This window comes from Neolamprologus multifasciatus, chromosome 2 (assembly GCF_963576455.1).
Source record: "Neolamprologus multifasciatus chromosome 2, fNeoMul1.2, whole genome shotgun sequence".
NCBI classification, from domain to species: domain Eukaryota; kingdom Metazoa; phylum Chordata; class Actinopteri; order Cichliformes; family Cichlidae; genus Neolamprologus; species Neolamprologus multifasciatus.
This window is the reverse complement of record NC_140440.1, coordinates 32,633,927-32,649,634: the sequence shown is the minus strand read 5'-3', so window position 1 is coordinate 32,649,634 and position 15,708 is coordinate 32,633,927. Positions and strand designations below refer to the sequence as shown.

General features: G+C 39.1%; 1 protein-coding gene and 1 long non-coding RNA gene across 7 annotated transcripts in view; one reads left to right on the top strand and one right to left on the bottom strand.

Moving 5' to 3' along the window:
• The window catches only part of LOC146524889 (uncharacterized), a 275,208-nt gene that overhangs the window by 142,315 nt on the left and 117,185 nt on the right, over window positions 1-15,708 (top strand). The window lies entirely within an intron of this gene.
• The window catches only part of atp11c (ATPase phospholipid transporting 11C (ATP11C blood group)), a 44,849-nt gene continuing 29,241 nt past the window's right edge, over window positions 101-15,708 (bottom strand). Inside the window, exons 9-31 of one of the 6 annotated variants that reach the window (XR_014875686.1) lie at window positions 15,327-15,391; window positions 15,154-15,235; window positions 14,916-15,066; window positions 14,144-14,341; window positions 13,456-13,626; window positions 12,826-13,028; window positions 12,605-12,676; window positions 12,043-12,116; window positions 11,833-11,936; window positions 11,545-11,726; window positions 10,464-10,730; window positions 10,125-10,296; window positions 9,908-10,010; window positions 9,659-9,804; window positions 8,205-8,264; window positions 7,449-7,576; window positions 6,812-6,947; window positions 6,660-6,725; window positions 6,396-6,499; window positions 6,109-6,265; window positions 3,982-4,090; window positions 2,983-3,562; window positions 101-2,714 (exon numbers count right to left, since the gene is read on the bottom strand). Coding sequence is in view for 5 of the 6 variants with exons in the window: in XM_085170124.1 (XP_085026250.1) it covers window positions 3,986-4,090; window positions 6,109-6,265; window positions 6,396-6,499; window positions 6,660-6,725; window positions 6,812-6,947; window positions 7,449-7,576; window positions 8,205-8,264; window positions 9,659-9,804; window positions 9,908-10,010; window positions 10,125-10,296; window positions 10,464-10,730; window positions 11,545-11,726; window positions 11,833-11,936; window positions 12,043-12,116; window positions 12,605-12,676; window positions 12,826-13,028; window positions 13,456-13,626; window positions 14,144-14,341; window positions 14,916-15,066; window positions 15,154-15,235; window positions 15,327-15,391 (2,746 nt within the window). In the remaining variant the exon portion in view is untranslated. Of the gene's footprint in view, window positions 2,715-2,982; window positions 3,563-3,981; window positions 4,091-4,972; window positions 5,064-6,108; window positions 6,266-6,395; window positions 6,500-6,659; window positions 6,726-6,811; window positions 6,948-7,448; window positions 7,577-8,204; window positions 8,265-9,658; window positions 9,805-9,907; window positions 10,011-10,124; window positions 10,297-10,463; window positions 10,731-11,544; window positions 11,727-11,832; window positions 11,937-12,042; window positions 12,117-12,604; window positions 12,677-12,825; window positions 13,029-13,455; window positions 13,627-14,143; window positions 14,342-14,915; window positions 15,067-15,153; window positions 15,236-15,326; window positions 15,392-15,708 lie in introns of those variants that run through there. The other 5 variants (XM_085170124.1, XM_085170134.1, XM_085170140.1 and 2 more) reach the window with 5 other exon arrangements.

Here is a 15,708-nt window from a genome sequence, read left to right as displayed (position 1 = left end):
TCAGTAGTGTCCCCCCCTCCCCTCTCAGGCACACACATTCAGATCTTCCATCAGACAAAACCTGCTGACACAACATGTGGTGCAAAACAGCACAAGGCAGTTTGTATATCTTCAAAACATTCTGCTTTATTAAAGAACAACATCTGGTTTTTAATATAATTTTTTTTTCAAAGAGGTACATTCAGCTTGGAGGTTTAGAGTGTTGAAGCTGGAGACCCAAAAGGCTGGAGGTGGCAAGATGTCCCTGCTGTGCAGAACTGCTGCTGTGCCCACCTCCACCCCTCACAGACAGGGTCCGCAACCACAAAGCCTCTCGTGCTTATTTTTTTTTCCTTTTTTTAACATTTTGATTTTATAAAAAAAAGTGGCTGGAAAAAGGTTGCATTAAAATACAATCCATTCTTTTTACTTTTAATTTAGACAGGCAAAATTAGATTTGAACACATTTTAAGCTTCGAAAATAGCATTTCTTTTTTTCCATATATATGTAACTTAAAGGTTTATATCTGGTAACAAAGCAGGCAGCCCCTTCTGTGAATCATCTTACATCCAGTTCTCTCTGGCACAGGTCTTTAGGTGACCAAACAAAAACAAAAACAAAACAAAACCCCTGCTTTCCATATAAATCCTTAAAGTCCCTTAGGCCTAACAGCTGCATTTGCCATTGTGCAGATGATTTTTTTTTTTATTTATTTATTTTTACAGCTATTTAGGTTACAGTCAGGGGGATTTAATACACAGCATGTTTGAGCAGAGATCAGCAAAGCAGTAGTTAAAATCATCATAAAGACATATCCTATACAGATTGGCATCTAAACATAAATAATCAGTAACAATGATCGCTTTCAACTTCAACTCGCAGTTAAACCACCAGACAAAAAGTAGTGGCATTGGGTCCGAGGCTAATTTTGGGATGCTGAATGTCTTCACAGAGGAGGGTCTGCCTGCCTTTGTGTACATAAAATTGACTATTTAATGACACTGGCACAGTCTCGCAACAGAGCTGTAGTAAAACAGGCCAACTAAAATGACACAAAGCAGAACACGCTCCACAATTTAAAACTGAAAGTAATAAAAAATATAACATTTGTGAGTCAAATTACATTTACTTAATAAATATGCAAAGTACACAATATACACTTGTGAAGAAAAGAAAGGGCAAAAAAAAAAAAAAGAAACAAACCAAAGCATCATCAAAAGTGTCTGAAATCATGTAATTATGTTTAAATGGAATGTATGAAGCACTACACACAAGTTAAAGGAAGAAACAAGGGGCCAAACGGTCCACTCCACAGAGTAGAGTCTCACAGTGGCATTAACTATTCCGATGAAGCTGGTTTTCTTTAATCCCCAACTTCAGCCTGACTCAGACAAAATAAGCAAACTTGTAAATGGCTAAGAATACAAATACCTCATTTAGGCTCTAGTACATGTGTGACATTATGTGTGAGGTGGTTACAGTTCGTGTAATGTTCTTCTCTGATATGTGCGTGTGTGCGCTCAGGCATATATTCATGTGCCTTGGTGACCATCTACACAATGCAGAAACCAGTTTCCTTAATAGTGCAGAAAATGTCTAACAGAACTACATCAGTAAGGTTTCAAGTAATCCTGGTTTACATTACACACAGGCATTTGTGGCTATTCTCACCCAGTGCATTTGCCGTACACTTGTGTCACACCCATACAACAAAACATCACGTTTAGGGCACGTGAGTGCGGACAGACTCTGATCTTTTTGGCTTCGAGCAGATGCTAACAATATATCTCTACACTACTGCACATATATTAACTTTCTCATTCAAATTTGACTCTCTTGAATTATCTCCGAGGTTGGAATATTGGAGGCGACGCTCCAAGCAATGTCTCGGAATATCCTTAAAATCTCTAATGCATTTCTTAGCCTTACATAAACACACGCAGTTTTTGGACTGAGGGTTGATATGACCTCTGCTGACCCCTCATATCTTAGTATTCAATATAAATGGCATTACTAGATACAAATAAACATCTACAACCAGAAAACCACTTTAACAGTCGTTAAGCTGATCTGAAATCACATTCAGCAACTTTTCATCCCAAATGATTTGGATCCGTTGAGGAGTGCGTTTACTAAAATATTTGAAACAATTTAAAACTTAACAGTTGAAAAGTGTAATAACAATAAAGCAGAATAACCTCTGAAACTGTTGATAATATAGTAAAAAAGCTTGTCGAATGCAGAGACTAAACGTTGGTGGAGTTGTGTGTTCTTTTGAGCCTTCTTTCATGCACATTTAGCATTCTTGAAGTGGATATTTCAGCTGCTTGTTAAAACAGCAGTTGAATAGAGCTACTGACAAGGCAGCCATGTATGCATTCATTCTATAGTAAGGTACAAAAAAAAGAAAGAAAACTCATGCCTGGGGTCTAAGTAGATACTGTATAAAAGAATGTAGAGCACTGCTCTGTAAGCATGCATGAGAAGTGGCTGCTTTTTGAGGTTGGACAGCAAAGGACGGAGAAGGAGACACACAAGTCGAAAGACTTTTAAACCCTCTCAAAAGACCGAACGCGATTCTTCTGATTTTTTTTCCATCTCCTCCTTTCAGATGGCAGACGTTCTTCCTTGGAACGGGACCCTGAATGAGGTTGACGTGACTGTTATGAGTCCTCGGTGCCTTTTAGTCGCGCTCCTTTAGATGCTTGTACGATAGTGGCATTACTGCTGCAATCTGAAAAGGATTGGGTGAGCAGATGTTACCTGATGTCTTCGTCATAAGTTCATACCAACAAGAGGACAAGGACGAGACACCTTGAAATCACACCCCAAATGAATAAGCAGTGATTAACAACATGAAAGTCACTACAATGCCACCGGTTTCCTCCACCAGATTAAAAAAGAAATTAATAAAGGAAATGATCCCGATTTGATCCAAGTCTACTGAATTTCAGCAGAGACACTAAGCAAATACAGAAGGTTAGTGCTGACTCTTTGTTTACCTTGATGTTTGTAGGAGGGATTCCAATGATGGCTACAGGGAAAGTAGAAATGTGAGTTAAACTCTGCGTACAGTCTCTTTCTAAAATTGCGCAACCAGAGACCATGGTCAATAGTGACGGATATGTGCAACATTCAGTCCTTCATCCAGGGGGTGGACAAAAACAAAATGTAAACACCTAAGGATATTTAACGCAACATCACAACACAACGGCTGCTTTTCATTATTCGCGGTGTTTACATTTTTTTGTGTTTGCTATTTTTTTCGTCTACCCCCTGTCATGAAGTAGCATTTGGGCAGAGCTTATGCCAACATCACATCATGCACCGAGTCATGCAATGCACTCACAAATAAAACAGTAAGCAGACAGCCACGACCAGTTAGGGTTTGGATATACACACAGAAGACAGTGACCACGACGAACGATTAAACCACATTGTTACAAACAGCACAAATGTTTCAGAAAACGGGGCCAAAATCATAGGCCGGCCCTGCTGTTTCACACTGTTGGGTAAAGAGGATGAAACCACCACAGACACGTCACACACAGACACTCTTACATGGTCCAAAGATGCGAGAGGCTGAAATAAAAATTTGGATTTGAAAGCACATCTGCGCATGCAGAAAGGTAAATACAAGCTGGGCATTGAAAGGGAGGCTGAAAGGAGCACGAGTTTGCACAAAACAAACAAACAAACAAACTTTTGAAACATTAGGTCAATGGATGCCTTCACATATCAAGTGAATGCACCATTTGGTCAGTTTAATAGAAATGATTAAACAAAACAAGAGGCATGGAAAAAGTGCATCTCTTCAGCCAGCCAATATGAGCCTAACACAACACACAAGAACACAAAGAGTCTAAATAAATGCGGCCTTTATGCTACCGTCGTTGATTTCCTTGTTAAAACTCAAAGTTAGAGATGAGAGAGCTGCTGGACTGGTTGACTGGGGGAGCAAATCACTGATTGGCTTAAATGGCCCGAAAGTTGGCTGGTACCTGTTTAACTGACAGTATTGGACTCATCTGAAAAGGTTCTCATGAGCAGGGGCCTGGCTGACGACCGGGGTGACTGGATGCCCCCTGCGCTTGACTGAACCAGCTTCTTCTAGAAGGGTGAGGCAAGAGACACCAGTGACGACACTACGCTGATAATCACACACATACTTTGCCTTTCTCACCATCTTGTGCTCTCTTTTGCACACAGACATAAATATATAAACAAAGAACAATTAAATACATTCAGAAAGACTTCAAAGTAGACATGTAGACAATGAAAATTAATCCAGGAGCCGTTTGAGACAACCCTTCTAGGAATGATCCGTTTTGGAAGCCCTTTAGTCGACTTTTTAATAGGTTCAAATAATTTAGGGTTGCTATTCTTGCAAATTTCACAAAATACGTATGTCTTAAGACATATACAAACACACACACACGCAAACATACACACACACTGTCAGGCTTGAGGATCCAGGATGAGGTTGTGAATTTGGGCCTCATGCAGTTACGTTTGGATGCTGTGATGTGCTGCAGCCACCTGACTGGACATGCGAAGGCAGCAGGCAGTGGAGCAGCAAAGGCAGCTGGGAGGAGACACTGACTGATACAACTAGGCAGACAAGCATGGCAGACTAACAGCAAGTTTTTAGCATGGACAACCTGTCCTACTCCACACTGCTGGAAGGGGTGGCAGCGTGCCATTCTTCCCAGTGTCACAAAAAAGAAAACCCCTCAAGTCAAGGTTTAAAATGGTGCCTTCCAAGGATAGCATTCCTGATATGTGACACAGTACATCATAAATTTGAAACGTCTGACCTAATCTGTCCAAGCAAATTGGACTATTAAAATCTACAAAACAGCAGCCTGAGTTATTATAGGTGAAGAAAGGAGTCGAAACAGTGGGAGAGGAAGGACACAGAAGTAGGAAGTAGGCAAGTGGTGCACAGACACAGAAATTCTGAAGTATAAAAGCTGACAAAGAAAAAGAGACCTCAGTCACTCCATGAGAAGCTGTGAGAGCTAGCGGTCTGTGACAACATGAAGATAGTGGATGTCCCAGAGGAAGGAAGGCGATGTTTCATCTTTAGGGAGGATTGTCCAGAGAAGTAAGAGAGAAGGAAATAAGAGGGTGAGATAGTTATGAGTGTGTTAAAGAGCAAAGCATTAGCACTAGTTAGGAAAAAAGAAGGAAAGGTGAAAAATGAGCCTAAAAAAATAAAAATATGTGCACCATACGTACGCAAGTACTGAATATTGTACAAATCTGCAAGTTATGTGGCTCTCCACAAATATGAGTAAAACTTCTCATTTAGTTTCTTACTTCTCCCCCACCCAAAAAGGAATAAAAATCCAGTCTAGACACAATAACAAAAACCCACAGAAAAGAGCAAGAATATCAAAAATCATTTCCATGTGCTTGCAAACACGTTAGAGAGCCCACTGAAATGACAAAATATGCCTTTGACAGACTTCTGGTGGAAGTTAAATAAAAACAGCCTTCAGAAATAATTCAACAACAGGATGCACAGAAACTTAAAAAAAGTATCTCTTGGTACACAAAATATGTTTTGGGGGTGGTTGGCTTGTTTTTTAGGTTTCTTTTTAAACCCTTTCTTCTCTCAGTAAACATATCTCTTAAAACACTCTTAGCTTTTGGCAAACATGTGCAACGTAATATACGACAAGCTAACCGACCCCCTAATATAAACCTGCATAATGTACGTCATGCTTTAAATAGCCAGCAGAGGGCTGTAATAGATCAGATATTTGTGCTTGAGCGTTTGCTTTCAAACGTCTTTTTTCCACTTCTGAATAATGTCAGATGTGATTTACCCCTCCCACCATCTTCTTCCCAATGATCTAACATCAAAGCAGAGGAAGTGTGAAGAGAGGCAAACAGCTCTGTAAAGATCTGCATTGCTCTATGTTAGCAAAGCCATGCAAATGTTACGATCAGCAATCGCATTAAAATTCCTTGATTTAAATCCTTCCCTGAACAGTACTTCATAAACCTCTATCAGTTCAAATCCATCAACTCCATCAACAAAAACATCCATTAGCAAAAATAATAATTAGAAAAGAACGAATAAAGGGAAGAGAGACAGAGAGAGAGAGTTATAGCACTACCTGTCGAGCGTAAGGGCCGCGGGGCTTGCGGAGCACCACGTAGAGGATTTCTGGCAATAGGCTGAGCAGGATGAGCACGATGATGACCAGCCAGGCTGACACCGAGCTCAGCATGTTGGCAAACACAAAGTATAACCGTTGCTGTCTCAGGAAAGGCCTGGGGGAGAGATGACACTTCAGTTTATACTGTCTGGAGGAGATACATGTTTGACTAGAATGAAAAGGCCAACTAAAATGACTACAATAAGATTTGTTTTTGTTTTTTTTATCCTCAGTTGAATTCTAACCATATTACTCCTCCCCAGAAGAAGCTGAAAAACACATAGAAAGCCAGGGAGCCCCATATCACAAAGTGGTTTATCCATGTCCAGTGCCGTGTATCCAGAGCCAACTAGAATGTTGGAGAAAAGAAAGTAGTAAGAGATCTTTACAAAAACATATAAAAGAACTTTGCAAAAGACATGACTAACAAAATATCTGCTTCAAACTCATATGTCCACTGTACTGATAGACGTTTTATAAATGTCAAAATAAACAGGGGTAGAGCTTACCTTTAGTGTTACAGTGAAAACAAGGATGGTGAATACAATCGTTCCATATGACCAGTTCCCAAAAGCCTAGAGTCAAAACAATAAAACAATCAGCAGTTGTAGTTAGGTTTCATATCTACAGTCTCCTGTTTAGAAGCGGATTTAAATCAAACCTGGCCATTATCCTGCAGGGCTGGGTTGCTGAACAAAAACCAAACACCAAAGAAGAAGACCAAGCCGTGGAAGACTCCCAGTAATGTCCAGTAGAGAAATGGTCCCCACCGTAACATGGCATTCTTACCGATCTGTCTAAAGATTTGAAAGAGGAAAATTAACACATTTATGTGCTTACTGTGTCTTTGTGTAACATTTCCTGTTAGGACAACACCATTATATAACATATTAATGGCGGCCAAAAAGGTTAGTGTGTAAATACAAATGAGCTACCATCAAAATTAGTTAACTAAACTTCACCAGAAGAACTTTGTAACCTGTTCATTAAATATTTATTTTGACTTTTTTTTACTTTGAAATTACACCTGAACCCAAACCAGGACTTTATTTAGTAACAATGTTGTATTGTATAGTAAAAGTATACAATATAATTCTGTACCTAAATTCAAAATAAACACATTAGTCTCCGGATAGTGTTACCAATTCTTAAAACAGTGAAGTGTTGCACAGACACAGAAATCCTTCCAAGTCTAGATTTAAAACATAAGAAAAGAATCTCCCAATCTCCATTACTGTGGGATTTGTGATGAAAGGACAGAACATAACAAGCACATCTACTTTTATAACCCAGTTTACCTGTAGAGGGTAGCATTTTCCAGGAGCATCTCAATGGAAATGTGCTGTTCGAAAAGACTGTAAGCCAGGATGGGCATAGAGGTGAAGCAGATGTTGTACATCGTCAGATAGGCCGCATCATACAGGGGCTGGGGAGGATGGGAGCAGGAGGAAAGGTTGACGAGGGAAGGGTTGGTAAGGAGGAGGGGTTAATATCACGGAGAGGACACAACTCGTACACACAACCATAACTTGAGCACAGAGCACGTCATGAGCAAGCTTATATACATCTTTCATGTGCTTGTGAAAGATCTATATCAGAGACCAGAGGCATGATGAGGAAACCAAAAAAAAAACAAAAGAAAAGAAAAGAAAATCACCTTTCACACAAAAATATAATCACTCAGTGATCTTAAAAAGGATGACAGATGTCATAATAATAATAAAATGAATCCTTGTGCTCCAAAGAATTTCCATAAGATTTTTCTCCTATTTTAATTTTTTTTCTAAAACTAGGAAAACAAACAAATGCCACCAGGATTCCAAAATATCCATATTGTGTCATGGTGTATTCGTGGTGGCACAACATGACCGGCGTGAGTTTTGCCTATTTATATTGTATGACGATAACAAAGTGCATACATCCCAGGGACAGTGAGGAAAGGGGATTGTGAGGACAAGAGCTGAGCAATCGGGAGCACACAGAGGTGTGATTTTAGCGAACACTACTTCCTTTCATGTTCAGAATGTCTTTGAACCTCAATTAGATATACTTACTTGCTGGGAACAGCCGCAGAAGAACTGGTACAAAAACTGTGGTAAGATGAAGCAAAGATTCTGCAGGCGAACAGAGAATGAAAACAGGGTCATACAGAGTTCAACCTAAAAAAATCAGTCTCGCATGTAAGACTATATGTGTATGAGCGTGTGTGTATCCATCCATTTCCTTCTGCTTATCCAGGTTTCAGGATTGCGGTGGAGCTAAAGGTTGTCAGTCTATGGCTAGTAGGGGTGGGGGAAAAAATCGATACTGTGTAGTATGGTGATATTTTGTTTGCTAATAATGTATCGATACAGGGACAGCAGAAATCGATATTTTGTTACAAAAAAGGTTTTTGTGCTCTGACTTCAGAGCATGTTGATCCTTTTTCTGAGCAAGAATCCTGACATTCCTTCACTGTCCAAATGTGTTTAACTTTTTTTTTGGCAGCAATAAACATGACAGTTTACTTATTTTAATTTAAGACATGTTTTATTTTAATTAAGTTTAAAACTTTTTTATTTATTGTAAAATTATATTTTGTTTTAATTTACTTTCAAATTCTTCAGTTGCTGAAGGGGCTGCATAGTTTTCATAAACTGCATAGTTCAGAATAGCTATAATTGTACCAGATGGTTGATTCAGTTAAGTTGGACTAGACTGTAATACAAACCGTTCAGTTTGTCAACAATAAAACTGAAATGAGAGAAAGACTGAGTGCAAGACTTTGATATTAGATAAAATCAATATTGATAAAGTTTACCTTTATGTACAGAATCTGAATATCGCAAAATATTTTTAAAAATTGCAATAATATCGTATCGTGCGTTAAGTATTGTGATAATATTGTATCGTGGGATGTATAGTGATTCCCACCTCTAATGGCTTGACTGACAAAACGAGACAATCACTCATGCTCACGTTCACACCTGCCAATTTAGATTGTGGGAAAGCCAATGAGGCCACGCACAAGCAGGGAGAACATGCAAACTCCAGTCAGCCAGTGGATCCAAACACAGGATCTTCTTGTTGTGAGGTGACAGCGCTAACCACTGCACCAGCACCAATATAGGATTTTTAAGATTGAAACTGGTATGTACTGATTTAAAAATCCAATGTATGGGTCAATATTTCTTTTCATTCAGGCACACGAAATGCCCACATATATCACAAACCTTTTTTATCTGACAAAATGTAACCATGCAGGTTAAACATGAACTTGTTTTATTTCCAAATCAAGATGCTGATTAGTCATTTACACTCTGAGCACCTGATCGTTGTGTTTGTAGCATTCCAAACATGTGTTTTCACAAAAGGGAAGTTACAACTGGTGGAAAACATTGAGACCCATATTGTGGTCACGTTATGCTGATACTGACATATCAGCAAAAAGCTAATATCATTCAAACAATATATCTGTCAGGCTCTAGTGGGTGCTCCTAGTGCTCCTGGACACAGAATCTCCACTTACCTTATAAAAGAAATACTGCACCAGGTGTGCAATGCGAACATAGTAGAGATGCCCATGTCCCAACAAAAGTTTCTTGAGGTGCTTCAGTTTGGGGATGGCATAATCACTGTTCCTCACCGCCTGTCGACCCTCTTTCCCCTTAATGCCTGAAACACCAAGGCCCAAAACAAATGACACATTTCTGCACTCCACTACACATAGAAGAGTAATTAAAGATGGCTAAATCAGCTTCAGCATCACATTTCTTACCAATGCCTACATGAGCTTCCAAAATCATGCTGACATCATTGGCTCCATCTCCAATGGAAAGGGTAATTGGGCTGCCTTTGGAGTTCTTCACCATTTTAACTATCTATAGATAGATTGATACAGAGGCACAACAGCTGAATAAAATCAGAAATAATCTTTCACTGTGAAAGAAATCAATTCAGTTTTATTTCTCAGCTTATTAAATCGCTGTTCTGACCTGCGCCTTTTGTAAGGGAGCCATGCGGCAGCAGAGCACAGACGTGCAGTTTTGACATATCTGCAGAAATAGGTCCTTATAGTCATGTAAGTTGTTTTCAGAGGATGAGTTGAGCACCATCGACAGAGTGGCTCCATCTACTATAAAACCATAATCCTGGCTGGACCAATTCCTGCAATACAGAGTAGACAAATAGTTACTAATAGTTACTATAATCGTTACTAATGTTATTTTTTTTAACTATTGCCCCACCACCCCCTAATAAAAAGCCAAAAAATAAAAAAAATCAGAATAATGCCAGTACATAGCACACAGGCTTTTGTAATCTAAGGTGCCAACCTGGCAACACGTGTCTTTGCTGGTGGTGCATCCTGTACAGTTTTCTTGTGGTACTCGAGCAAGAGGTCGTGCAGTCGGTCCTCACGCCTTTTTCCCGGAGACTCTAGAGTACGCACTGTTAGCTCCAACAGCTCTGTGTTCCTCTTGAACAATCTGCAAGCATAGCAGGTGGATTTGGCCGTCTCCATCTTGTCTCCTGTTAAGACCCACACTTTAATACCTGCTCCCTGCAGAGCCTCCATAGTCTCTGCTGCCTCCTCTTGAAGACTGTAGAATAAGAAATAGAAAAGGATCATTATGACTACTAGCAGCAAGAATGCCTACAATTATGTATAGTTTATATACATGTGTTTAAAACAAACAAACAAAAAAAAACAAAACAAAAAAAAAAAGCTAAGCTAAATTACCAAATTTCATGTCATAATGGTTTGGGAAGGCGTTGTCCTTTAAAAGTGTGAGTGTTTGTGTATTAAATGATGAATAAATGGTGATTCGGGAATATGTTTACTTCCTCTGTTATAGGCAATGCATGTGTTTTAGACCTAAACTTTTGCAATTTATGCAGTCTATTTTTAAAAGCTGGAATCTTTGATTGTAGGTCACAACTTAACCACAAGATGGCAGTGTGAGCTTAAATTAAAACGCTCTAAAAAGAAGGGCTTTTAGCTGATATTAAACTAATCAGATGAAAATAGAAAGCCAAAATCATACATGGTGAAAAAAGTGACAGTTGATGACATTTAAAACATCCCCAAAGGGAGGAATTAACTCATTGCAGCAACATAACAAAGAGCAAGTCCAGACAAGGCTTGGTGATGTGCTCATCACAGGCTTTTGCATTCCTTTGGTTTCCATATGAATAATATTGTGTATTCTGGGATTTCTCTGTGCTGAGGATTTCAATATCCAAATTTTTTGGCACTGATGTTTATTAAGGGGCAAGAACAGCACAAGTATGCAGATTTAAGGATATTCAGCAGGTTTCAACACAGAAAACTACGTCCAGATGAACAGAATCAACATATTTCAGCAGTTTCACAATTAAGAGCAGCACAGTTATACGTTTTGTGTGAGCACCCACCGATCTTCAACAGCAGTAGCTCCAATTAGATTCATTCCAGTCTCCACTTGGTTGTAAACAGCCATGAGCTTCTCCTCTCTGTCCTGCAGAGCCAGTCTAGCTTCCCTTAATCCTGAATCTACCTGGTCATACTCCTCAGCGGTAAGATGTTTGTAGGCCACACACAGTGTCCGGTAACCATCCTAAACAGTAAAATAGCAGCTGATGTTATAAAAGACAAAATGTTACGCAATGAAATCATTCCAACAGTTGGAAATTTAGGAAAACGAGATGTTTTCCACCACGTACTGTTGCATTACGCTCCACATGCATGCGTATCGTTTCAACTTCCTCCTGTTTGACTCGGGGGAAGATGGAGGAGTCGGCTCCCTTACAAAAAAGCAGCGTTTCACCTGGGCACAAAAACACACTATTATACAGACACCCAGCATCAGGGATCTGCTGGCCAACGCTATTTTATTAGCATTCCAATAACATTGACAGTAACCTTAAGCTCACCTGATATTGATCTGACGATTACACTCATTCGCCTTCTGACTGGGTCAAAGTTCAACACGTGAAGCAATTCATACCTATAGGATGTACGCAGAGGAAAGAAACGATGTAATTTAAATACAAACAATACAAATACAAACGGAGAGATTTCGCAGGTCTTTCCTCCCCACTGCTGTCAGACTCCACAACAAAGACTTTAACTGATCAAACACACACATCCACAAACGTGCAATAACACTAATGTGCAATAATCTTTTCTGGCATCGTTGTATTTTTACTCAGTTGTATAAAGCATTTGTATTCCATTTTTTTCTTATTGTATATTTTATTCTATTTTATTCTACTGTATATAGTATTTTATTTTATTCTATTCTGTACAGTTGTGTACTGTATTTATTCTTATTGTATTCTAATTTTTGCTTCATAACTTTTGCACTGTCCACTTCCTGCTGTGACAAAACAAATTTCCCACGTGTGGGACTAATAAAGGTTATCTTATCTTATCTTATCTTAATAACTGAGATTTTTAAAAAAGAAAAGTCATTCCAAGAAACGACTAACTTACATTTCAACGTCATTTGTCCTGTTGAGAATTTTCATGGTTTTACTTTCGAGGCCGAGAAATGTGAAGCCGTACCTGAGATCGAGACGAATCAAAACACAAATGGCTTTTATGTTCTCAATAAATATTATAACGAAATTATACCAGTTACATTTTCCTTAGGTTTATCAATTCCAACTGTGTGCTTGTCAAACAGCCACCTGAAATCACACCAAACCTCTTACCTCATTGCACCCTGGACCAAAGCAATCTCATCAGGTGAGGAGGCTATAAAGCCCCTCTGCTCCTGCAGTGGAGGGACCACTTGTCCATCTACCATTAATCCATCCACCTGGTCCATCCGTCCATCTTGACCCTGCTCTGTAGACTCCTTTACCTGGACTGTGTGGCACAGGCACAGGGCACGCAGAAACAGCTCTTCCCTTTCCTATGAAAATTACGTAAACGTGGCTTAATACTGTTAAAAAAAAAATATAGGGCTTTACAAGTAGAAAATTCATTCATAAACCTTAAAATAAATTCATGAATCTTTTTTTTCCCCTTAATTATTAACAACCAAACAAGGAGCTATATACAGTAGCTGGAGTTTGGATAACGCCTAGAATTTATAACCAAACTGACCCCTTATCAGCACAAGTAATTAAGTGCAATAGTCTGTGAAGTGTTATCAAGCACTCGTGTCAGGAGCATGCAGCTCCTTCCCTCCGCTATGTTATAGCGCATATGTCGACATGTCAAGGAGAATGTACCGGGGTGACCAATAAAGGGTGTTTCTGGGCATCGAGCTATGTAATGGCCATATGTTAATCCTTGTATGACTTTTACAACAGATGGCGGGACACCACAATGCTCACCCTGCCAGCTTTCTGTTGTACTGTGTTCACAGGTCCATCTGTAACGCAGAATCCGTCCACCTCCGAGCTCGCGTCCCTGTACTTGTATTGGTGGCCATCAATGCAGCACTCTATGAACTCCATGTTATTCTGAGTTAGGGTCCCCGTCTTGTCTGTGAAGACGTACTCCACCTACAGGCAACATGAAAACAAAAATGACACGCACTTCCAAAACCATAAAAATTCCGTTTCTCGTTTAAAAGCCTCCAACAATAATATTAGGCGATTACTTCCCGGAGGAAATTACACTGCATTAATCAGTTTAACGGAGCATCACCTTTAACTCAAATAATCATCTGGCAAACCAAGTGTGACTGATCTATGGCAGCGCCCTTTAAGTCAGCAGTGCCATAATAAAAACGAAACAAGGAGAATTCATTTTAAAGAAGCAGTTACATTAGTCTCGGGTAGAAGTTTTGCTTTTTAAAATACACAAAATTCAGTATAAAATATAAACTTGTTTGGATGGAAAACTACATCATAGTGCTAGTGATTGTTCTACAGATTACATCTGGACATCGTTCATAGATGCTGGAGATGAAATGCTCAGGAAAAGCTTTAAAGTTTTTATAAACAATAGAAGAATTTAGTTAACATAATTGAACATTTTTGGACACAGAAATGCAGAGTTTACAGAAAACATAATGACCTGTCCCAGCTCTTCATTGAGGTCTGAGGTGTTGACCAGTGCCCCTTCCTCAATTTCACTGTCAAAGAAATCTTTATCCCAGGATATGAAAAACGATCCCAAAAACTTCTGCATTTCAACGGTCACATACATGGACACTGGAATGATGAAGTTGAAGAGCACCATGAAGGACAGGAAGTCGGTGAACATGTTAAGGTACTGTTGGTAAAAAAAACAAAGAGGCACATAATATATTTACATATATATATAGAGATATATGTATATATACACACACTGTATAAATATGTATAGAGAGAGAAAGAGTGAGTTGCGGTTTGCATCATTTTCTCCATAACCTAAGCAATTCTAAGAAACCATTCTGCAGTCCTAGACGTCACTGTTTATACTTGCAACAAAAATGAGGAAATGGCAGTCACAATGTTCAATACGGGCTAAAGCAGAAGGTTAACAGATGACATGAAACGGACTACCTCATATGGCAACAGTGGCCATTTTGCTCATTTTATAAGAACTTTAAAACTATGTATAGAGTTCCCTCAGCAGCCCTTTAAGGATTATAATAATTACTATTGAATTAACATAGGCCTCAGTATGTATGTATGTATGTAGTACACAATAACAGTATGATGAAACTTATCTAACAAGCCATATTAGCCATTTTTCTTGCAACAGCTGTTCTTCTAGTTCTGCTTTAGACATGTTTTATTTTCCTCAGTTTTCCTTTTTTTCCTATAATGTTTGTTTTCATTGGTTTTCTAAAATGCAAACTCACCAGATTGGTTTCCTTTTCTTTCAGAGTTTTCTCGTTGTACCAGGGCTCATCCTGTCCAGGCTTGCTCTGCCATACATACTTAAGTGTAGTACACACTAAGGCCTTGCTCACTAATATGCAAAGGTAAACCAAAAGGAAGGCATTGATAGACCTGTAGACATAAAAACTCAAATTAGTGAGTATCAAAGGTATTTTTTTAGACTTGTTTTATACATATTGTGTTTCCCTGTAAACTTACTTTTCCACAACAGAGCGTTTCTGAGATTTCCCTTGGTAGTTAAGAGCCATCTTTGTCTCCATGCCGGTGTAAACTGCAACACCTTAAAAAAGAAAATAAGAAAAAACATCAGTCTTTAAGATATCGAGCCATCTTTAATATGGTACCAGTAAAAAAAGCTATTGTTGACTTACCACAGATGCTTTGAGTGTTCTTTAAAGTTGCTCCTTTCAGCAGGAGGTTTTCTGGGCCCAGTGACCTGCACAATCACATCAGCAGATCCACCTATTTAGTCATACAGTTGCTGTGGAATCCACACCCCTCTATCCTCTAAATGGAAACCTGGCAGGGAAGCTGGCATCCACTCTAATATACGCAGTGACAGTACACAGTATGCCTGCAGTCTGGGCTCACACCGGTTCCAGTGTTCTTGAGAAGGACACTGGCATTTGTTTATATGGTCATTACAAAGCAGTCAATGATAAATGCCTGTGGGAGTGCTTTGGAAGCAGTGGCTAAATCCCTGCCAGTCTGTTTTTATTTTAATGCTTGTCTGCTATAAAGGATCAAGGAAAT